General features: G+C 45.0%; 1 protein-coding gene across 1 annotated transcript in view; it reads left to right on the top strand.

The window, feature by feature from the left end:
- Positions 1-25,452, top strand: part of LOC126237475 (uncharacterized) — a 555,798-nt gene that overhangs the window by 368,485 nt on the left and 161,861 nt on the right. Inside the window, exon 12 of the mRNA XM_049947618.1 lies at positions 18,511-18,651. Coding sequence (XP_049803575.1) covers positions 18,511-18,651 — 141 coding nt within the window. The remainder of the gene's footprint in view (positions 1-18,510; positions 18,652-25,452) is intronic.

Here is a 25,452-nt window from a genome sequence, read left to right as displayed (position 1 = left end):
TCGCGAGCAAGTGCTCTACCAACTGAGCCACCCAAGCACGACTCATGCCCCCTCCTCACAGGCAAAGGTCCCGAGTTCGAGGCTCGGTCCGGCACACAGTTTTAATCTGCCAGTAAGTTTCACATCAGCGCACACTCCGCTGCAGAGTGAAAATCTCATTCTGGAAGCATCCCATATATGCTCGATAATGTTCATGTCTGTGTACTTTGGTGGCGAGCAGTAATGTTTAAACTCAGCGTTACTCGATCTACTCTCTAGCAATTCTGGACATGCGGGGTGACGCATTGTCGTGCTCGAATTGCCCAACGGAATGCGCAATGGACATGAATGGATGCAGGTGTCCGCCCCTGGTAGCTGAGTGGTCAGCGCGACGGAGTGTCTTACCTAACGGCCCGGGTTCGATTTCCGGCTGGGTCGGAGATTTTCTCCGCTCAGGGACTGGGTGTTGTGTTGTCCTTATCATCATCATTTCACCCCATCGACACGCAAGTCGCCGAAGTGGCATCAACTCGAAAGACTTGCACCAGGAGGCCCTAGCCACACGGCATTTCCATTTGAAATGGATGCAGGTGATCAGGCAGGATGCTTAAGTACGTGTCACCTGCCAGAGTCTTATCTAGACGTATCACGGGTCCGATATCACTCCAGCTGCACACGCCCATCACCATTCAGAGCCTCCACCAGCTTGAACAGTCCCATGCTGACATGCAGAGTCCATGCATTCATGAGGTTGTCTCCATACCCGTACACATCCGTCCGCTCGATACAATTTGAAACGAGACTCGTCCGATCAGGCAGCATGTTTCCAGTCATCAACAGTCCAATGTCGGTGTTGACGGGCCCAGTCGAGGCTTAAAGCTTTGTGTCGTGCAGTCATCAAGGGTACACGAGCAGACCTTCGGCTCCGAAATCCGATATCGAGGTTATTTAGTTGAATGGTTCGCACGACGACACTTGTTGATAGCCCAGCACTGAAATGTGCAACAGTTTACTGTTATGTTGAACAATTCTCTTCAGTAGTCGTTTGGCCCCCGCCTTGCAGGATCTTTTCCCGGCCGCAGCGATATCGGAGATGTGATGTTTTACCGGATTCCTGATATTTACGGTACACTAGTCAGTGGTTGTACTGGAAAATCCCCACTTCATCGCTACCTCGGAGATGCTGTGTCCATCACTCGTGCGCCGACTTTAACACCACATCCGAACTCCTTTAATCTTGTAACAGCAGTAACCGATCTATCATCTGTGCCATACACTTGTCTTATACAGGAGTTGCCGACTGCAGCGTTGCCTGTTTACATATCTCTGTATATGATTACGCATGGCGCTTCAGTATATATTACTGAACAGCTAGAACAGTATTTCTGTCACAGTTGCAGGTTCCCTGTCTGACGGCTTGCGAGTGTGCGTGTGTGTGTGTGTGTGTGTGTGTGTGTGTGTGTGTGTGTGTGTGTGTGTGTGTGTCGCTTACGGGCGCTCGACGGTGATTTTATCAACACCACCACGAAAATTAGAACATTCGAACGTGATAAAAAAAATTAACAAGCAATATCTGTGTAGAGGGTGATTTAGCTGCCACCACCAATGTCGTTTCATGCATCGCGCAAAGTTATATCTGGCGTTCAAAAACCACGTGTGAGATTTTCATATTCTCTCGCTCGCTGCGCCCAAAGTATTAGTCCTACAGAATAAATGAACTGTATGTTTTTGTAGGAAATTAAATGCACCTAAGCTCTGTCTTCAGATACGTTTTCGCTGGAGGCCACGGTTTGGAGTTATTCAAGAAAATAGCACAAATGTTGTTTTGGTTGGCAGGAGAGCCAACACCGGGTTACTAGAGGAGGCCGAAAGGCACGCGTTTTAGCTCACGCAGGCTGGCGTGAGGTCTGGAACAGGACAATGAAATTAGAATTTAGAAAAACGGACGTAGCTGGTGGAATACTTAACTTTAATCCGTTAATGAAGAACGTCGGTCTTGCCGGTACATTTCACATTATCAATGCTAACTGATAATGGCGCCTTGCTAGGTCGTAGCAAATGACGTAGCTGAAGCCTATGTTAAACTATCGTCTCGGCAAATGAGAGCGTAATTTGTCAGTGAAACATCGCTAGCAAAGTCGGTTGTATAACTGGGGCGAGTGCTAGAAAGTCTCTCTAGACCTGCCGTGTGGCGGCGTTCGGTCTGCAATCACTGATAGTGGCGACACGCGGGTCCGACGTATACTAACGGACCGCGGCCGATTTAAAGGCTACCACCTAGCAAGTGTGGTGTCTGGCGGTGACACCACAAATGTGACCTCCAAACGCATTTCCGTCCCCGACACTCATCCACGACGTCAGGATTTGTAGTACTTTTCTCGTGGCACTGCCACCCCCCCCCCCCCCCCCTACCACTGGTACAAAAATTTTTCGACGTATCCTGCTACAACATTTAACTCAGAGGAGAGTTCAATAAGTAATGAAAAACATTTTTTTCTGGGTCAGTTTCGGTGAAAAAATTCGGAATTTGTTCTAGGACATCGTGAAATATTTCCGCTTCAACTCCAATAGTTTCAAGAAGTTCCGACAGGTGGCGGCGTTTTAAGGAGCCTTCAAAATGGCGTCTGTACCGAAGATGGGTTCCCTGTCGTTCACTTTCTTCTGGCGGAAAACCAGAGCATCGGAGATATCCATTGGCGTTTGCAGAATGTCTACGGAGACCTGGCAGCGAACAAAGGCGCTGTCAGATGTTTGGCGAGGCGTCTGTCATACCACGACAAGGTCGCGAAAACCTGTCCGCTCTCCCACGTGCCGACTGACCGCAAGCAACTGTTGACACTGAAGAAGCGACTCCAGCGCATTCGTAGGTACAGAAATGCAAACTAACTTCTCCTTCTCCATGAAAGCGCTAGGCCTCACGCAAGTAAGCGACCCGAGAGAACTCTCAAAACTTCGGACTGTTCTTCCTCATCCACCCTATAGCTGAGATCTCGCACCTTTCCACTTCCATCTGTATGGCCCAAAGAAAGATGCACTCCGCTGAAAGCAGTAAGCGAATGATGGTGGGGTTACTGGCTTCGACGTCGACCAGTAGAGTGGTACCACGAGGGCATATGGACCCTTCCAGTAAGGAGGGGTAAGACAGTAGCATTGAACGGATAATAAGTTCGAAAAATAGTTTTATAGCCAAACTAGTGCGAATGATATGGTGTATTGGAATTCTGAAGAAAACCAACCTGTTATCAGAAAAAAGAAGTATCACGTTGCTTATTGAACGCCTGTGGTACGCTAAGTTAGTTGCCTGCAAATAGGTTCCGTTCATTTTTTTTTCGGTAAGACTGAATTTTTGTGCGTAGCGAGCGAGAAAACATGAAAATGTCACATATGGGTTTTGAAGGTCTGATATAACACTGCGGGTTGTATAAAACGACGTCGATAGGGGCAGCTGCATGTACAACGAAGTGTTCTGTCTGACTAATCGACTTACCATCGCCCAGCCCAAACGTCCAAGAACAGAAAGTTGAAATTTTGGAGAGGATGTTGATCTTATACTGTAGGCATTTTTTAAGAAAGGACATTTCGAAATTTCGCCTCTAAGGTCGTGAAACAGGAGATGAAAGGTTTTTGAAAATATGTCGCTAACAAGGCAGTGCTGAAGCCAGAACTACGAACATTGGTATTTCCTTTCTCGGTGAGTAATAAATACGTGTTTCAACATCTGTGGTAATTCAACCGCTTAGGGGGTGAAATGGCGCATGAAAGTTTTTTATACAGATAAATCATTATTAAACAACTACTAAAGCATTTTTAAAGCTACATCTATGATAATTAATATTTGACTGTTCGGTTAGAAATAAAGAAATATGTGTTAGCGAATTAAAGTTTCTATGTAAACATCGCCACAAGAACTCAAACGCAACCATTAAGAAGAACTTCCGAATCCAGCTAACAGAGTCCCTTTTTGGTCAGAAGCACATTCGGAAAAGGCCATGCTTCATGGCTTTTATTTGTATTTAGAAACTGTTGTAATTTGTGAACTGCACCAAAGAAAGCTAGTTTAACAGTCAGCTCGACAAAGAAATACTTCCTCACTGGAGCTTTGTTCGTGTAGCCCAGGAACGCTGCTTGTGCATTGTTGATTTTTACGTGAACAATGTGCAAAATAATATATAAATTCAACTAATTTTTTTAAATGTGCAAATATTATATGAAGAATTGCCTTATTAAATGTTAGTACCCCTGTCTGCACTTTGTAAGACATGGAAAACTAAAATAGATCCACAGGATTACGTGGGCGCCTAGCGGCTATTAAGAAACACGGATAAGCCAGCCACCCTGATAACACATTAAAAACTTCTCCCTAAAATTTTATAGGATAGGTCGACATTTCATAAATCATTAAAATGCGCTCCACATTCGTGTCATTGTCAGTTAAAATAGAGGCCGCATCGATCGGCAAGTGAGCTTATGACTCGTTGTCTGAATATAGAACACAACCTATTATAATGTGGCGCACTATGATCAGTACGCCACGAGCACCGCGTATTGGTGGGTCCTCTCGCCGGAACAAGAAGCTGTCTGTCATAGGGATGTGTGCTACGGGAATACGGGTGACAAGTACTTCATCCCGTCTGCGTGGCTGGAAGGAGGTACGCCATGACAGAGTTGGTGACTTCATCAGATGCAGCTCATTGCTTACGACAACAAGAGAATAGAGACTTTCGAAATGTGGAGCTACAGAAGAGTGCTGAAGATTAGATGGGTAGATCACGTAACTAATGGGGAGGTACTGAACAGAATTGGGGAGAAGAGGAATTTGTGGCACAGCTTGACTAGAAGAAGCAATCGGTTGGTAGGACACGTTCTGAGGCATCAGTGGATCACCAACTTAGTATTGGAGGGAAGCGTGGAGGGTAATCGCAGATGGAGACCGAGAGACGAATACACTTAGCAGATCCAGAAGGATGTAGGTTGCAGTAGTTACTCAGAGATGAAGAACCTTGCACAGTATAGGGTAGCATGGAGAGCTGCATCAAACCAGTCTCTGGACTGAAGACCATAACAACAACAATTCAGAAAGCGTTCACTGAATATGCCTCCAAAATTATATCGTCGTGTGACACATAATTTAGGAGATATGACGTCATAAAAATTGAGATGCGGAGAAAACTATCTTTTCTTAAACGAGAACGCAAATTACTCAGACTACTGTCATAAAGTGTTTGATAATGAGGGCATTCAGCAACCTCCATAAAATATACTTTCAAAAAATACGCTTTCAAACAATTTGTAAACATATTCTCTCTTGCAGCCCCACAAAATAATGAAATAAAAACAGTTTATCAATTACCAAATGTTCGTTATTCATGCAGTCAGACCTCATTTGTTACCAATTTTTCACACAGTATCCACATGTTCCACTGATACAGACAAAATTATGTCACTGGTTTCGACTGTATAATTGGAAATTGAGAAAACGAACATAATTAGGGTTTTGTGGCTTCAAGTATGAAGGTCTTGCGTGGAGTCACATTAATGTGAACACCGACAAGTTCGATGTCATCTTGCAATAACAGCACTAGCAATGGAGGGTGCATAAACCGTGTCGACGGACACGGAGAATAGTTCAGTCGTTGGCGTAATGTGGAAACGGAGCTATTTATCTGACCTCCAGAAGGGCACAATCATCGGCTTTCGGGCCAATGGTGGATGCATTTCCGAAACGGCTAAGTTACCAACTGTTCGCGTGACGCCCTGGTTAAAGTATACCGTGCACGACAAGATGGGTTACCCGAAACCGGCTCGGAGGTAACTGTGGTGCACCACAGAAATAGCTGACGGGGGAATGAAGGCTGTGGAAATGTGTACGGGTGAGCAGACGTGCAACTGTTGAACGGCTGACCGGGCAGATGAACTAAGGGGGCTATCAACACTGTCTCCTCAATGACCGAACATTGCTGCGTCTGCGTCTGCGTCTCCGCACCAGTCACATGGTTCATTCACCCATGTTGACCGAGCCGTGCGCGGCTCTTGTTCATGCCGTTTATTGCTTGTCGTCTTGTGTTTCACTAAAGCCGGCCGCGGTGGTCTCGCGGTTCTAGGCGCGCAGTCCGGAACCGTGCGACTGCTACGGTCGCAGGTTCGAATCCTACCTCGGGCATGGATGTGTGTGATGTCCTTAGGTTAGTTAGGTTTAAGTAGTTCTAAGCTCTAGGGGACTGATGACCACGGCAGTTGAGTCCCATAGTGCTCAGAGCCATTTTTTTGTTTCACTAAGTTGCTGGCTTGCCTGTCCGTGAGTGGCAGCAGCAGCGCTTATCGATAAGCGTCTTATCTTTGGAGCGACCACTAGTATTTCCGCGTCGTCAGACAGTGGTGTCCGGACAGCCATGACTCGCCCTATTGTTGCCGACATACGTGACTTGAGTGGGGACAACCTTGGTTGGTCGTTCGGTCGGTCGTCACATCGGATGACGTGTATTTGGTCGTCAACCGCTTCTGGGTTCTTCGTGTGTGTCGACTTGTGATTCGTCTTTGTTGTTCCACAATCACTGGTTTTAGTATTGCTCGAGTTGTTTGTGGAAGTGTTGTCGTGGAACCATGTGTAGCTTGTGTGGTTTTGACTGAGCAGCAGTTTTAATGCTGTCTGCGTGCTGCATGAAGTCGGTCGGATGGGATGGAGCAGCTAGGTCGGTTGGGATGGAGCAGCTAGGCCAGCCTGGGACCGCTGGCGGCGTGCACGAGCGGTCGGATTGTGAGGCGCTAGCTGCGAGAGCTATGAAGTTCGTTGCCCACTGAACCCGGACACTGAAGTTGAGTGATCAGTTAACCTGTTATGAAGCCTCAACTGCTGTGCGGGTAGTTGCTTCCTGGGCCGTTCCGGCTAACAGCAACATATGGTGTATTGGAGTTGGCGAAATTTTGCAGCCGTCTTCTTGTATGGTCTTTAACTATTAAATTGGTTGTTACTTATAGGTGAAGTGCACCAGCGATATTTTCTGCCTTGTGGCCATTAACGCTCCAGTTACCTGCCCTGGTCGTTAGCGCAGTTTTCCGGCATTGTGTTTTTCCTCACCATGTTGATGCTCTCCGGCACGGCGTGTAGTTCGACAGCCTTTCAGTTGTTTGTTCATATTTTATTTCTTAGAGTGGTTATTGTGCCTTGGCTGTTTTTAGACGCCATTTTGAAGTCGTAGTGCTGCTGGTATCTTCGTCGTCAGCTGATACTTTCGGTTGCCGTGCCGTTGGTCGGGCGGTAGGGAATTGATTAGGTTGTTGGTTGGTACTTCAGCCATCCGATTATTTAACCTTACTTTTGGCTGTCTGTCTCACCTCAGCTGACGTTAGAGCTGCCTCCTCTGGCCGACCCTTGGAGCACTTCTGAGCACCACTGTTTTGTCGGTTTTGGATTGTGATTTTCATTTTAGTTTCAAGTACTGTGCGAGGCCATCAGTCATCTAGTAATTCACTTTGTTTTAATTTTAAAATAAGGCCTTCAGCCGACTTAAATTAAAATTTGAAGATTCATTTGTTTAAAACGATTTTTTTTAAATCTTGCTCTATCTGAAATTATTGTTATCCAGGCCCTAAGCTCCGAGTTGTTCAATTTCTTTAGTGTGGCCTACAGCCGCGTGTATTCTTAAAGCAATTTTTTATAACTTGTGTTCAGGCCTTCAGCCGTTCTTGTTTTAGGCGTGCTTTTGGGCTTTCAGCCCAGTAGGTGTCTCAAGTTTTCTTAACTAGGCCTTCAGCCATATTGTTTTAGTTTGATCCTTTTAAGGCAATGTGTAATTAAGTGGTTCTTAGGAAAATAGAAGTGTCTGTGTTTTGTGCAACGGACAGTAACTGATTATGGCCCCTGTCCACAACCATAACCTGATCTGCTCTATCCTGCGAAACCAGATTTCAACTGATAGCAGAGCGTGGTTACGATTGGCGACAAAAGTTGAAGTTTGTACGTCAGTGTCGCAGCTGGACATCCACTGAGTGCCGACAGCTGGCCTTTTGAGATGCATCACGTTTTGTCCCTCATCGTCTGTTGGTGTCTACGGTGTGGACCGTCTGAAAACGAACGTGCTGCAAGAATCGTCGGAGGGTTCCACGGCAGAGGAGGAAGCATTGTGGTCTGGGGAATGCTTCCGAGGCAGTTTCTGGGTGATCCCTTCATTTTGGAAGGCACAATGCATCGACCGTCGCGGACCATGTCCACAACTGCGTGCAGTTTGTTTTCCCTCGGCACGACGGCACTCTACCAGCAGGACAATGCAACGTGTCATATGGCTCGCTGTGTGCGTGCGTGCGTCGTTCGAAGAGCACCAGGAGGAGTTCACCGTATTCTTCTGGCCACAAACTCCACGGATTTAAACCCACTCGAGAATCTGTGGAACTACCTCGATCGGGCTACTCACGCCATTGATCCTCACCCGAGAAACCTGGCGCAACTGGCCACAGCACTGGAATCGGCATGGCTCCACATCCCGTTGGTACCTTACAGAACCTCAATGAGTCTCTTCCTGCACGGCTCGCAGCTGTCTGCACTGCAAAAGGAGGATCATTCAAGTTTTTCTCAGGAGGTCACTTTAATGTGACCGGACAGTGCACACGCTTAAGGGCAAATTTTTAACACTACTCATTTGTAACGACACGTTTGATGCCATTTTTACGTGCTAGTTCCATTTTTTAAGGAAGCTGGGTGGTGGAGTTACTTGCTGTATATCTACGCTTCGCTAGCTACTGCCGGCCGAAGTGGCCGAGCGGTTCTAGGCGCTACAGTCTGGATCCGCGCGACCGCTACGGTCGCAGGTTCGAATCCTGCCTCGGGCACGGATGTGTGTGGTGTCCTTAGGTTAGTTAGGTTTAAGTAGTTCTAAGTTCTAGGGGACTGATGACCTCAGAAGTTAAGTCCCATAGTGCTCAGAGCCATTTTTTTTCACTAGCTACTGGCGCTGCAAGTAGTATCGGTGGCAGGTTATGGGGCAGCCCTGTAGTCGCAAACTCGTTTCTGGGATCGCTTGGTCTCCCTATTGCCGATGCGGAGCATGGATAACGCTGAACAGACACCTGGAGGTCACCTTTTGATGACTGATCGTACTCAGATCTGGAGCTGTTCGCGGGGCAAACATAAAACGTCTCTAGAGAAACTGAGTCCCATTTTTTATGGTGAAATCTGATTTGTTCGGCCGCGTCGTGTTCATTCCCCGACGTTCCGATCCCGTCACTGGACGCCAGAACAAAACAATTATAATTTAGATTCCTCCTCTCTTTCACTATCTGCTTTCATTGTTTACCCAACGACGACGGTACACCAATAGCAGTCTGTAGACTTGTAGCCAGTAATCTCACTTCTGCGCAAAACCGTGTGAAAGTAGTATTTCGTCAATGTTCAGCCATCCAGGGACATTAGTGGAATACTGAAGAAGATATAAGTGTAATGATCCAAACTTGGAACACTGAAGAAGTTTAAAGACGAGTTTGAAGTGGCCTTACAATTCTGAAAATTGTACCATCAGTGACTTATATTAGTCCAGATCTTTTTCGGACTGTGCGTAGCCGCGTACTCACTTCAGGCGAATTCGATGGACAGGTAAGTACGCTTCAAATTGCCTCTGACGACATCCGTCTACGAAATTCCACGCGGTTCAGTCGAAACCCAGAAATTCAACGTCCTTTCCAACAGAGTTATTTCATCACATTATGGGTGGACTCAGAGGATCTGCTATGAAAGCACTGGCACCGATCCAGCAAATGCTAGGAACTGAAAGTTGCTGGAGCTCAGGAGGGTCTAAGCCAAGGGGTTCCTTGCATTTTGACGGCACTGACTGTAGATAGTTCAATAGGAAGGAAATTCGACAGGCCCACCAGGATAAGCCACTTTTGTGAAATAAACCGGAAACTGCCGCTCAGATGTTGTAATACATGTGGAATGAACATGTCACTTCTTTAGGGTAGGTAAAACTGAGAGACCCCAAATAGAAACCCCACCATCTCAGAAGCCGATTATTGAGAAATATCTTATTCATATAAGGCGAATGGGATTGTTAAAATATTAGCCTTTAAATACTGGAGCATTTGCAGCAGACCCTCGGGAGTCGTATCTTTCCAATGCAGCACTGACCATCACGTAGTTCAAGGAAAGTGGTGTAGGCTGAAACCACAAGCAAAAATTAAGTGAATTTCCAACAACGCATGGGACTTGTAACTAACCTGAAAGATACACTGTTCATAGCAACAGGTACAAGCAAGGTCCAAAATGATTCTGACTGCAATGTTAGAAAGACAGGCAGCAATGCCTCTACAAAAGCCTGTCCAACCCTCTTGGCTAGAGAATGAGAGATGCAAATGTAAATAAGAAGAAGAAGGTCTTGTGTAAGGAATGAAGTGTGAAATAAGGGCAGTCGGTAAACAGCACCAAAATAGTAAGTCTCTTTATATGAATTCCTTTTGACATGAACCTTTTTTTTTTGCCAGTCTCTTCATTCTTCATCTCAGAGTAGGACTTGCACCCTACGTACACAATTATTTGTTGGATGTATTCTAATCTCTATCTACCCCTACATCTTTTACCGTCTACAGATCCCACTAGCACCAAGGAGGTTATGCCTTGATGTCTTAACGCATGTCTTATCACCCTGCCCCTTCCTTTTGTCGGTGTTTCCCATATCTTGTTTCCTTGTCGATTCAGAGGAGAGCCTCTTCATTCCTCACTTTATCAATGCACCTCATTTTCAACATTCTTCTCTGGTACCTCACATCAAATGCTTCGATTCTCTTCTGCTCCGGTTTTCCCATTGCCCATGATTCACTACCATACAATGTTGTACTCCAAACCTATATTCGCAGAATTTCTTCCTCATACTGACGCCTATATTCGATACTAGTAGAATTTTCTTGGTCAACTTGGTTAGCTTTTGCTAATCCACTTTTTGTGTCCTCCTTGCTTCGCCCATCAAAGGTTATTTTGCTTCCAAGGAAGCAGAATTCCTTAATTTGGTCTACTTTGTGATAATTAGCTTTGATGTAAAGTTTCTCGCTATTCTAATTTCTTCTACTTCTCATTACTTTCGTCTTTTTCGGTTTACTCTCAATCCATATTCTGTACTCATAAGACTGTTCACTTCATTCATCAGATTCTGTAATTCTTCTTCACTTTCACTAAGGGCAGCAATGTCATCAGCGAATCTTATCATTGATACCATTTCATCTCGAATATTATTTCCAGTCCTGAAATTTTTTTTTCTGTCTCTCATTAGTTCTTCGATGTATAGATTGAACAGAAGGGGCGAAAGACTACATCCCAGTCTTACACCCACACTTGACAGTGTTAAGTTTCTGGGGTTACAACTCGATAATAAATTCAGTTGGGAAGCGCCTCAACAAGTCTGTATTTGCAGTGAGAATGACGTCAGATGTAGTAGATACAAAAAAAAAAAAAAAAAAAAAAACTTGCATACTTTGCTTACTTCCATTCTACTGTGTCATATGGGATCATATTCTGGGGCAACTCGTCAAACAGAGCAAAAGTTTTTAGTGTGCAAAAGCGTGTAATAAGACTCATTAGTGGTGTAAATTCAAGAACATCATGTTCAAGAAACTTTGTATTCTAACCACTGCTTCTCATTATTTTTATTCCTTAATGAAATTTGTTGCAAGTAATATATCTGTATTTCCCATCAATAGCTCAATACATTGTTTCAATACTAGGAATAAGAACAATCGACATAAAGAACTGAAATCACTCACCTTGGCCCAAAAAGGGGTCCAATATTCAGGAACACACATTTTCAATAAATTGCCAGTAACCATTAAAAACTTGGTTTCAGATAAAGCACAGTTTAAACAGAGATTGAAAGAGTTTTTGATAGGCAACTCCTTCTACTCTGTACATGAATATCTTAACAAGGACTGTTAGAGCAGCTTAAATAAAAATGTCTGTTGGATTTCAATTTTGACAGCATTTGGTCAGAACAGTCAAGGTTGGATATTTTGTGTGTGTTAAATTTATTAAAAGTGAATAATTACGTTTCATTCTAACTGTGTATTAATTCCGTAAATATTAACAGTTCCAGTTTACTGTAATGTATTCACTCATTTTGACAATCTCCTGACAAACGATCAGGGTGGTGAATATTATAGTCAAATGTTTTATGTTTCAAATGGTTCAAATGGCTCTGAGCACTATGGGACTCAACTGCTGAGGTCATAAGTCCCCTAGAACTTAGAACTACTTAAACCTAACTAACCTAAGGACATCACACACATCCATGCCCGAGGCAGGATTCGAACCTGCGACCGTAGCAGTCGCGCGGCTCCGGACTGAGCGCCTAGAACCGCTAGACCACAGCGGCCGGCTGTTTTATGTTTCCTATGTTATACTTTCTGACTTGTTCCACGCCCACAAGAGTCATCTCCTTTTTTGGGTGTATGGAATTAAAAACTGAATCTAATCTTGAATATTTTCACTGTGGCTGAGAAGTGTGTAGAAGGCCGACGAACAAGGAAAGTAATGACGCAGTACAGGGCACAGGCAGCGATCTGTTTGCCGTCTCTGGCTCTGAGGAAGCCGGTCCACTTCCGCCTCGCTCTTGATTCGCCGTTGCGTGTACGTAGGAGCCCCGGGCGCGTATAGGATTTGCGTGACTGTCACCGGCTGACTTCTTGTTGCGAGGGATGCGGGCCAGGGCGTGCCATATGTTGCACCCACTTACTTACAAACACACTGCCAAAATATCGTCACGCGACCTTGTTATATAACCACGTTTCATCAGGCGCACTGCTGAGTATTCTTTGCGCAAGTATCGAACTCATTATTCCTGACACTGGGTGTTTAAAAAAATGTGTTACATATTCCTACTTGAGGTAGTACTGGCAAAATTACATGAGAAGATGCTATAAATGTATGTCCTCGACCACATACTTCGTGACATAGGAAATATCCAGCCCTATGATAGCCGTCTGCTTGTTGCCACTCGTTCTTAAACATCGTCCAGCTGTCCACCTCAAAGAACCACAAATTCGTGCGAACACGTCAGTATGCATTCAGGCAGTTTAATATGCGAAGGACACCACTACGTTTCTGTCTTTGTTAAGTGTATAGTTTTACATTTCTGAACATTTACAGCAAACTACCAATATTTACGCTACTTTGAAATCTTATCAATATCTGACAATATTTGTGTAGTTTTTTACGGACAGTACTAGCAAGCGAGGTGGTGTAGTGGTTAGCACACTGAACTCACATTCAGTAGGACGATGGTTCAAACCCGCCTCCTGCCATTCTGATTTAGGGTTTCCGTAATTTCCCTAAATCGCCTCAGGCAAATGCCGGGATGGTCCCTTTGCAAGGGCACGGCCGATTTCCGTCCCCATCCTTCATGCGAGCTTCTGCTCCGATGACCTCGTTGCCGTTGGGACGATAAACACTATAATCTTCCCTCCTCTCTCTCGGAGAGTACTTCATTGCATCATCTACAAAAAGCGAGAGCTATTAATACTGGTGTTACGTCATTCATATACACTACTGGCCATTAAAATTGCTATAGACGCGAAATTTAACCGACAGGAAGAAGATACTGTGATACGCAAATGATTAGCTTTTCAGAGCATTCACACAAGGTTGGCGCCAGTGGCGACACCTACAACGTGCTGACGTGAGGAAAGTTTCCAACTGATTTCTCATACATAAAAAGCAGTTGACCGGCGTTGCCTGGTGAAACGTTGCTCTGATGCCTCGTGTAAGTAGGAGAAATGCGTACCATCACGTTTCCGACTTTGATAAACGTCGGATTGTAGCCTATCGCGATTGCGGTTCATCGTATCGCGACATTGCTGCTCGCGTTGGTCGAGGTCCAATGACTGTTAGCAGAAAATGGAATCGGTGGGTTCAGGAGGGTAATAGGAACGCGTTGCTAGATCCCAACAGTTTCGTATCAGTAGCAGTCGAGATGACAGGCATGGCGTGCAGCCACGTCTCGATCCTTGAGTCAACAGATGGGGACGTTTGCAAGACAATAACCATCTGCACGAACAGTTGGACGACGTTTGCAGCAGCATGGACTATCAGCTCGGAGACCATGGCTGCGGTTACCCTTGACGCTGCATCACAGACTGGAGCGCCTGCATTGGTGTACTCAACGACGAACCTGGGTGCACGAATGGCAAAACGTCATTTTTTCGGATGAATCCAGGTTCTGTTTACAGCATCATGATGGTCGCATCCGTGTGTGGCGACATCGCGGTTAACGCACATTGGAAGCATGTATTCGTCATCGCCATACTGGCGTATCACCCGTCGTGATGGTATGGGTTGTATAGGTTACATGTCTCGGTCACCTCTTGTTCGCACTGACGGCACTTTGAACAGTGGACATTACATTTCAGATGTGTTACGACCCGTGGCTCTAACCTTCATTCGATCCCTGCGAAACCCTACATTTCAGCAGGATAATGCACGACCGTATGTTGCACGTCCTGTACAGCCGTTTCTGGATACGGAAAATGTTCGACTGCTGCCCTCGCCAGCACATTCTCCAAATCTCTCACCAACTGAGAACTTCTGGTCAATGGTGGCCGAGCAACTGGCTCGTCACAATACGCCAGTCACTACTCTTGATGATCTGTGGTAACGTGTTGACGCTGCATGGGCAGCTGTACCTTTACGCTCCATCCAAGGTCTGTTTGACTCAATGCGCAGGCGTATCAAGGGCGCTAATATGGCCAGAGGTTGTAACCTCCCCACGGAAAAATTTGAAAGACAATATTTATTAAAAATGGAGCCAGAGCTAAGTGTAAGCTCCCGCAAAAATATTAATGACAAAGACAATTAAATGATAACTAGCAATCTGACCCAAGTATAAGCTCCCATAAAATAATGAAACATGATCCCATGACAATGAAAGTACAGTGATAATCAAAACTCAATTAAACCGAAATGTCGGTCTTTGGCCCTGTGCAAAAATCTGAATTAATTTCTTACCTCAATATAACTGCATGTCAAAGTTCTGCTCTTATTGTTGGCCGCGGCTTGGAGGAAATGCATTGCAAGTATTTTTTTTTGAAATCTAACTGAAAATTTTGTTTAAGGAAATGCAAGGGAATCAAATGATTCTTTTTGTAAAAAATTGCTTTGAAATCAAAATTATTATTGGGGGCGATTCTTACACAAATTAGTTACAGTTAATTTACATCATTAGCTGAGCGCAATGCTGCTTAATAATATACCTTGTCCTAAATCTCGACCATTGCGGTGCCGACGCCCGCCGACTGCTCTGGGCTACCACTACTGACAGACTCCTGTTCGCTACTACTACCGACAAACTAACTGCTCGCAACTGAACTCGGCTACTACTGCCGACAGGCTACGACTGCTCGCTACTGCGAGTCGAGCGCAACTGCACTAACTACATGCTCTCTGGTCAGAGATTCTGTGGCTCGCCATCGCTGCCCATGAAACGTACGCGTTTCAAGGTGGTTGTTCTGGGTACTGATTTCTCAGGATCTATGCGCCTAAATTGCGTGAAAATGTAATGTCAGTTCTAGTATAATATATTTGTCCAATGAACACTCGTTTATCATCTGCATTTCTTCTTGGTGTAGCAATTTTAATGGCCAGTAGTGTACAATACGTACAGCAATGGTCCCGATAAATTTCATTTGGTAAGGCCTGATGTAACTTGTACTTCTGTCGATGACTCTCCACCGAAGGTAAAATACTACGTCTACTTCCTCCCCACTAGCACATCCTCAATGCAGACGCGATTTGCTTTTGATGTCCCATATCATCGTACTTTCATTTCAGTTGTTTAAAATGTAAGAACATTATGTGTTCCTTTGGTGCGACACAAGTGATGCCAATGCTGGTAGCGACTACTTGGGGTAGTGTACAGCGACGTGTGGTCCTGTTCCCCTGTCAAAACTGATACCAATTCCGCAAAAGTCTGTGAGGAGGGCAGCGAGCAACACAAACGTTCCATTCAGAATTCAGGTTAAGAAGGCGACGCGGCCGCTAGAGACACCGAAGTGTTTGCTGAGAAGGATATTTGCATTTGTTCTTCCCATGTGTTTGACCGCTGTCGCCTTTTAGGGTGATATCACCACCCACTGAACCGGACTGAAGAGGTACGTAATCCTCAAAAGAACTTATGTCTACAGACCGGCACAGACGTCCAGATTCTTCCTCGCCCGGAAGGCATTCCTTTCGCGGGTGACCAAAAGAAACGAGCTTTTTGTTGTTGATTCCATACACTTTTGCTGTCATTAACTTCTCGTAATGTAGTAAAAACTCTGTACGAATTTTTTAATGATCGCGATTTCATTTTATGGCTGTAGAGGCTTTTATAATAAATGACGTCCTTCAAACACCTGCTGTCACTTTCCAAGCTATCCTTGCCCTCATTCGTGTATCTAACAATCTTCCATTGTTCTGCAAATCAGCGCACATTCTACCGCGCACACTGCTAATGTTCCTTCTTGCTTTGGTCTATAACAGTACATGATAGAGGGCCACACTACTTAGGTCGCATTAATTATCTTTATACACTACATTTTATATTATATAAAATTTTAACTTGTTTTATAAGTTCTATAGACTGTAATAATGACTTAATAGTAACTACCACGTTACTTTCTTAAGCGGCAGAAATGCAACTTACGTGATTGGCTATCCAAGACGTTATGCCGGAGTCGGTGGGCGGGGAATCATGTATTTAATTGGTGGCTGACGTTCTTCACGTTGCAGTACACCACCAGCCACAAGCAAGAGGGTTGCCATGCGCCACCGCCTCCGGCAGACATTTATGGTTATCAGCGTTATTTACTGTTTTATCAATATACGAATTCGTCCTTTATATGTTTATAAGGATTCTTGTTTACTGTAGTCTGAAGATGATCTTATAATAACTTCGAAACCGGTCAACACATTAAAAAAATTTATGCGATTAAGAGTGCTTTCCGTTTACTTATGATAATTTCTCCTCCGTGTTTGTGTCCTGCCTCAGATTTATTGCCATTCTCTGTCAACGCATGCGTTTATTTCCTCCTTCAATCTGATTCTTGTGCATACTATCTTCTCCACTTACAAGGGAATCTCCCCATCGCACCCCCCTCAGATTTAATTATAAGTTGCCACAGTGGATAGGCCTAAAAACTGAACACAGATTAATCGAGAAAACAGGAAGAAGTTATGTGGGACTATGAAAAAAATAAGCAGAATATACAAACTGAGTAGTCCATGTGCAAGATAGGCAACATCAAGTAGAGTGTGAGCTCAGGAGCGCCGTGGTCCCGTGGTTAGCGTGAGCAGCTGCGGAACGCAAGGTCCTTGGTTCAAGTCTTCCGTCGAGTGAAACGATTACTTTCTTTATTTTCGCAAAGTTATGATTTGTCCGTTCGTTCATTGACATCTCTGTTCACTGTACTAAGTTTAGTGTCTGTGTTTTGCGACCGCACCGCAAAACCGTGCGATTAGTAGACGAAAGGACGTGCCTCCCCAATGGAAACCGAAAACATTTGAACGCAAGGTCATAGGTCAACCGATTCCTCCACAGGAAAACACGTCTGATACATTCTATACGTTCGATCCCTTAAGGAACTTTCCGATTCCTTACAGTTCGGAAAATATTCATTGACCTTGTTATTGAAGTCGCGAGCTATATTTGCTGGATTCATACTGCCCAGGGAATACATCTCACGTATTTAATGCACTCTAGTCCAAAGTAGCGAACAGTCAACTGCCAGCCAGGGAGCCTCGTTAGCATGAATACTCTCTCTTCCGTGCGCTGTAGTCGACTGACGTCGTGTGTTTCGATGTTTGTTTAGGTGTAGCGTCCCCGTACTACGGCGTAGTTATCTCGCATCGGGCAGACGGACGGACAGATAATAATGTCTGAAAATAAAAAATTTAACTTTTCACTCAAGGGAAGACTTGAACCCAGGAACTCTCGTTCTGCAGCTGTTCACGTTAACCACGGGACCACGGCGCTCCTGAGCTCTCACTTTCCTTGATGTTGCCTATCTTGCGCATGGACTACTCAGTTTGTGTATTTTGCTTATTTTTTCATAGTTCCACACCTTCCTGTTTTCTCGATTGATCTGTGTTCAGTTTTTCAAGGCCAATCCAGTGTGCCAACTTATAACAAATCTGAGGGGGGGGGGGGGGGGTTGCGATGGGGAGGTTCCCTTGTTAGGATGTTCGCTATTTTTGAGCCATTACTGTGCTCTGTGCACCTTCCTCTCTCCTACTGCTAGGTCCAGTGGTAGCAAGCCTAGTATCATCAAAAGCGACTCTGTCGCTGGGGTTCTGTGTGTGCCTTATTAAATCCAAGGAACGCGGCATCAACTCGGGCGCGTCAGCCGTGGCGCAATGGCGATTTCCGAGCTGGGGGATCGAAACGTCGAGCAATGAAGAAGTCTGCAGAGGAATGCTGACGCGGCGTAACGACTCACAGGATCTTATAGCCATTGAAAACGGCGAGGCAAGGCTGCAGACTGATGTTACAGTAGTTGCGGCGTCGTGAGTGTGCGTGTTTGTGTGTGCAGAGCTGGCGATGGTGGCGGTGACGTCGGACGTGAACGCCGGCCGCTTCCAGCCGCTGGTGGGCGACGCCGGTCCGGTGTTGGTGGCGCCGGACAGCCGGGCAGAGACGGTGGTCCCGCTGGTCACGCAGCACCTCTCCACAGGTGAGCTCCCGGCGGCTGCTGCTCTCACGTCCATTCACGCTGAACGTCAACGCAAACACCGTGGGACAGAATGCTGACGTGAAACTTCCCGACATATTACGGACGGGGGCTCACTCACAGCATTGGCCATTCGCGGGCAATTGGTCTAGCGGGTACGACTCACGGTCCTCCCTCATAACGTATGGAAGGTTGCGCTATCTCACCTAAATGGAGTGCCACAATGATCTTATCTCAGGCGGCTCCAGCTAGCGCGTGAGTTAAATAATGACAGGCCGTCAGGGCCTCATATTAACCCTTTCGCTCACGAATTATTTTTTTCCCGTAAAAAAAAAAAGTCATGGTTTTGCTGTCCAGTTCTTCGAATTAAATTATGATTTTTCAGGTGTGTAAAATATTACGAGGTGCCGCCAGAGGGGTATACAACGCATCCAGAAATTAGGACATTGTGTTCAAGTGGATGCAGTATAAGCCGAAAAGTCAAAGTATTTTATTTCATTTTGTTTCACCAACATACATAAATTACACAAATGATTATATACATAAACTATGGTTTTACTCTTGTGAAGAATGATAATCAAACAATTTTTTTCTATACAGACATAAGCGAATGTTACATTTTACATAATAAAATTTCGTTTTGCCTTTGCAATCCGGTTTATTGCACCTGTTAAATGATTTTTTGTCACTGACCACTGGAAGATGCCCAACGTTGTCCAAACGAACTTCAGATTCTGGACGAACTTCCGCATTGGCTCGTTTTGAAGTACTTCGACTCTCACTAGTGCTACGCCCCCTTTTCCTGGCTGCTGGCTTACCAAGTTTTGTCAGTACTTCAGCCACACTTGCCCTAAAGTGAAGCAAATCAAGGCTCTTATTTTTAGGAGCACCTAATTCTGATGCGTTTTTCTTGTACTCAATGCATGCATTTACTACTACTACTACTACTACTACGTGATCAGGTCCAGTGGACCGCACGCATCTACAAGTTTCCTCCTCCACTGTATTCTGTCCATTGCTGCTATCCGCCATCCTTTCACATCCATTGACACTTGGTTTAAATCTTCATGGAGTCCATCCCTCCAACGCTTCTTGGGTCCCGCTGGGGCTCTATTTCCTGTAGGTGTGAAATCCAGGACCTTCGGAGGCCATCTGTGATCCTCCATCCGGGCCACATGGCCGGCCCACTGCATTCGTTTGGCTTTGACAGTTTCTGCTATGTTGGGCTGCTGTTATAGTTCCTCAAGCTCTTGGTTGTATCTGATCCTCCATTGCCCTGTATCTGCGTCCAGAACCAGACCGAAGATCTTCCGAAGCACTTGTCTCTCAAAAACAAGGAGCTTATGGAAGTCCTGTTTCCGGATACTCCATGTCTCAGAGCCATATAGAACAACAGGCTGGGTCAAGGTTTTGTACAATCGAATCTTGAACTGTCTGGAGAGATACCTGGACCGACGCAGTTGTGCTAGGCTGTGGTACGATCGGTTTCCTGCTTGTATTGTGGCATTGATCTCTGCTTCACACGACGAGTTCTCAGTGAAAAATGCCCCTAGGTATTCATGCACTCTCTTGTAGGACTGGTCCCCAACCTGCAGTTGTTGTACAAGACCAGCAGTCTGACAATGACCACACGTCGTAACGAGGTACTCTGTCTTGGCTTCGTTTACATTTACACATGAAATATCAATTGTATGAGCAAACATGCGACTATTTATGGTTGCAAAACCGGCTATAAAACGTCGAAATTGGTTGTCGAAAATCGTGTTCGGTTTCAAAAGCAGCTAACGGCATGTTGTCTTCTGGTGCAAAACATGCTGAATGCCCAAGAGGCGTGGCTGTCGCCCTGCCATGTCCGGATACAAAGCACGTGAACAGGCATCAGACTTAACAATCTGGACAGCCAAAGCTACCCTTCAGTCTGTTACGATTAGAAAGGATATTTTTCTTATTCAATTTCAGGTTGGCTGCGCTATAACAAATTCTTACGCAACAATAACATTCTTGCTGCCAATGCATTGTCGTTTGGGTGGGACGAGTGTTTTGTGATTATACACTACTGGCTATTAAAATTGCTACACCAAGATGAAATGCAGATGCTAAACGGGTATTCATTGGACAAATATATTATACTAGAACTGACATGTGATTACATTTTCATGCAATTTGGGTGCATAGATCCTGAGAAATCAGTACCCAGAACAACCACCTCTGGCCGTAATAACGGCCTTGATACGCCTGGGCATTGAGTCAATCAGAGCTTGGATGGCGCGTACAGGTATAGCTGCACATGCAGCTTCAACACGATACCACAGTTCATCAAGAGTAGTGACTGGCGTATTGTGACGAGCCAGTTGCTCGGCCACCACTGACCAGACGTTTTCGACTGGTGAGAGATCTGGAGAATGTGCTGGCCAGGGCAGCAGTCGAACATTTTCCCCATCACTCCGGGTGGTACGCCAGTATGGCGATGGCGAATACACGCTTCCAATGTGTGTTCACTGCGATGTTGCCGGACACGGATGCGACCATCGCGATGCTGTAAACAGAACCTGGATTCATCCGAAAAAATGACATTTTGCCATTCGTGCAACCAGGTTCGTAGTTGAGCACACCATCGCAGGCGCTCCTGTCTGTGATAGAGCGTCAATGGTAACCGCAACCATGGTCTCCGATCTGATAGTCCATGCTGCTGCAGACGTCGTCGAACTGTTCGTGCAGATGGTTGTTGTCTTGCAACCGTTGCCATCTGTTGAGTCAGGGATCGAGACGTGGCTGCACGATCCGTTACAGCCATTCGGATAAGATGCCTGTCATCTCGACTGCTAGTGATACGAGGCCGTTGGGATCCAGCACGGCGTTCCGTATTACCCTCCCGAACCCACCGATTCCATATTCTGTTAACAGTCATTGGATCTAGACCAACGCGAGTAGCAATGTCGCGATACTATAAACCGCAATCGCGATAGGCTACAATCCGACCTTTATCAAAGTCGGAAACGTGATGGTACGCATTCCTCCTCCTTGCACGAGGCATCACAACAACGTTTCACCAGGCAACGCCGGTCAACTGCTATTTGTGTATGAGAAATCGGTTGGAAACTTTCATCACGTCAGCACGTTCTAGGTGTCGCCAACGGCACCAACCTTTTGTGAATACTCTGAAAAGCTAATCATTTGCATATCACAGTATCTTCTTCCTGTCGGTTAAATTTCGCGTGTGTAGCAGTTTAAAGGTCCAGTGGTGTATTATCCATTAGGCGGCAGAGTTGAACTGTATCGAACTGCTTCCGGAAGTCGAGGAACACGGAATGACCCTGGGAGCCGATATGTGCCGCTTTCTAAGTCTCTTGGACGAAAAGAGGGAACTGGGTTACACAAGTTGTAGATATCGTTTCTCTCCCTGCATTTTATCCCCAATAGCTCTAGAACTACAGTTTATTATAATCTGCATTGTCAATTTTCCCTAAATCTGGAGATGCTTCTTCATTCTGTCTTTTTGTATCTGTACCTACATCTAAAGACATCTGCGTTGGAAAACGTTTTTAGTCCGATGACGAGAACATGACAGCTGCACATAGGCTATTCAGTCTGCGTATAGTGTAATACCACTCGTTATGCGCTGAATAGTTCGCATTGACTTAAAAGGTGACTGAATCGGAAAATAATAGCTTTTTTCCTTCTTTCACTGCCATACCTTAAGCTTTGCATCTTGCCTCCGTAAAATCCTGTCTGTGAAACACTAAGTGATAGCAGACGTACTGTAAGTAAAGATACAGTAATAAACGGAAATGAGTGCATTAGTTTCGTGGGAGCTTCATGCAGCATTGGGAATATGGGAAATGTAGCTAAATCACTGTAAGGACAGTAATGCAGTTTCTAATCAAACCATATAAGTGAAAAACACAGTTTCATTGGGTACTGTTCTCGAGGTGAGAACCAACGGCGCAACGTGCGATTCAGGAAAATCTGGCGCTTAAACCGCTCTTTGAGTGGGACTACAAAACTGCTTCTGACAACAAAACACGTTGCAAAACACAACCTCGTGACGCCGTGAGGTTTCTAGGAATACAGTAAGGCACGCAACGGTAATTATACGCTGTTTCGAAATAGCTCACCTCTGCTCTGCCTCAGTAGCTCATTGTCTCACAGACACGTAGCTCAAGAGTCGTAGCCGTCTAAACGGAAACAATGACGGCTCATCCGAAAACAAGTCCAACCGTACGACATACGTGAATACTTAAACGTAACCAAAGCTACTACAGGTAAAATGCAGGATAGTATGTGCGTAATGCGAATGGCAGATAAAGGCTCTGAGTTACCCAAGTACGACTCACATCCCGTCCTCACAGCTTCTCTTCTGCCAGTACCTCGTCTCCTACCTTCCAAACTTTACAGAAGCTCTCCTGCGAGCCTTGCAAAACTAGCACTCTTGAAAGGAAGGATATTGCGGAGGCATGGCTTAGCCACAGCCTGGGAGATGTTTCCAGAATCAGATTTTCACTCTGGTAGAGCACTTGCCCGCGAAAGGCAAAGGTCCCGAGTTCGAGTCTCGGCCCTGCTCACAGTTTCAATCTGCCAGGAAGTTTCAGTCCACTGGTCGCCTGGCAGAAGCAAAGCGAGCAATGAGTCACTCTGCTTGTGCCAGTGTGTTTGTATGGCCGTCATTTTCCAGAATTTGCCTCTGACGTTACGTAACGTAACTAGAATCCTCAAGTCATCTTTGGCGCAACTTCGAGGATTTATTACGGAGAGTGTTGGCAGTATAACCCATCGAACGAAACCGGTTATTACATAATAAACGTGTATCAATGCATCTGTGGTAGTTTATTATTAACATTAAATAGTTCAAGATTCTCTCGTCCGCCTTAGCGTACTGGGACACCATCATTAAAAGAGACAGTCACAATATGTATTGCTAGCGACTTAATTAACAGAGACAGGACAGTTTAAGTCAGCAAAGCATGGGAGCCGTCACTGGATGTACTAAGGAATCATCGGCAGCAGACAAACGACTTTTGCGAGATAACGCCGATGTGGAATCTAAGCCATGACAGTAAGCCGGCCACCGACGTTTCCTTGCCCATGCCACGCATGCGGAGTCCGCGTCCCGCTTCTACGACGGGGCTCTCTGGACGTCAACGTTCCCTGTAGAACCCGTGTACACCAAGTATGTGAGAAGGCGTCATTAAGAGAGGCCTGTCCCGAAACAGGCTGCTTTCTTAATTTTTCCTTCCCCTTCACAGTATTACTGATCTATAAAGCAGAAATAGCTCAGAATTTGTACGAACAATTAGCGTATAAGTATTTCTGAGAAAATCAATCAAATACCTGTTACACAGTGTGATGTTGACAACAATGCTTGAAATGCTAAAAAACGGAACATTGTTTAAATGATATAATATTTTCCTTGGTATCACTGACTGCACAACTTAACAAAAACAGGCAGGCTACAGAGAACATTTAGGGTTGTGTGTTATGCCTCAAGTTTCCTCTTTTGGTGCTAATCTGTGAAAAATATAGAAAATTTATTTTAGTATAAGAAATATGTTTAAAAATTTAGGTCAATAATCACACATATCATCATCATCATCATATTTTAGAATTTTCTGAAAATCGTAGGCGACGGACGTAGGAAAGGTCATTGTAATTATGTATGCCAGCTTTGCAGAATTTGACTTCAGTCATCTAGGAGAAAAGTATACCTGAATGTTAAATATTCAGGTTTCCGGTAAATCGCAAAAGAAGATTTACTAACTTATTAGCTTATCACTATGCAGTTTTAGAACACTGAAGCTGCATGTTCCTGTTGGTCACGTGTTTGTTTATCCTCCATACTGTTCATTCTCTTATTTATCCTAGCCTCACTGGTAACTACTTCTCTAGCTCTCTCCGCTTCGATTACTCGCAGGCGATCAACATCATTTACGACTTAAAATCATATTCCTGTCACATTTCACATGAATATTGCCTAACATGAAATATTTAATGCCTTCAATGTTAGCAGGCCGACAGATAATTTTCAGAGATCGCCTGTACTGAAGTAAATCCTGCACATGTGAACCCCCACTTGCACCCCTCTTAGGTTCGCGAGTTATTGGCTCAGTGGATAGGCAGTCAAAACCTGAACACAGATCAAGCATGTACTGAACTATGAAACACTTCAAGAGTATTGGATGAGCCACGATGTCGAGGCTATGTGGTCACGGTGTGTTGGACTGCGAAGGGGGAGATTCGCGTTCAAATGTTCCTCGTGCCCCATTTTTTTCTCTTTTCTCTCGCAAAATTGTGAACTGTCCGTCCAGTCGCCGCCGCGCCTGTTCGCTGTATTCAAGTCTGTGTCGTGGTGCAACGTGCGTTTGCAACAGCGAGGTTTAAGGAAGGAATTTCCAGGCGTACGTACCTCCTATTTGTCCTACAAGTACTATGAAACGTCCCCTTAGAAAAATTAATGAATTACTGTGCTGATAAACCTCTTACATTATTTGATTTTCAAACAGCTGAGCAAAACTGAACGTGCTCAGACATTTCTCTCTTTACTTATCCTGATCATGAATCACTTACGTCACAAAAATCTTCGTTACTCGAATTACTGCAATACAGCGAGCGCCAATACTGCCAGCTAAATAAAAGATCCTAACTATTGAAGGCACTGACTACAGATAGGCATAGATAGCAAATGAAAGATTTTGATAGAGAACAAACAATGTATTTCCCTTAATAGTGTTCAAAAGTCATAATATATATCAGTTCATGACAACCAGTCTTACAAATTTACTCTCTCTGATAGACACACGTCCAGATCAT

The sequence above is a fragment of the Schistocerca nitens genome, chromosome 2, assembly GCF_023898315.1.
Source record: "Schistocerca nitens isolate TAMUIC-IGC-003100 chromosome 2, iqSchNite1.1, whole genome shotgun sequence".
Lineage (NCBI taxonomy): Eukaryota > Metazoa > Arthropoda > Insecta > Orthoptera > Acrididae > Schistocerca > Schistocerca nitens.
This window is presented reverse-complemented; position numbering and strand designations above follow the sequence as displayed.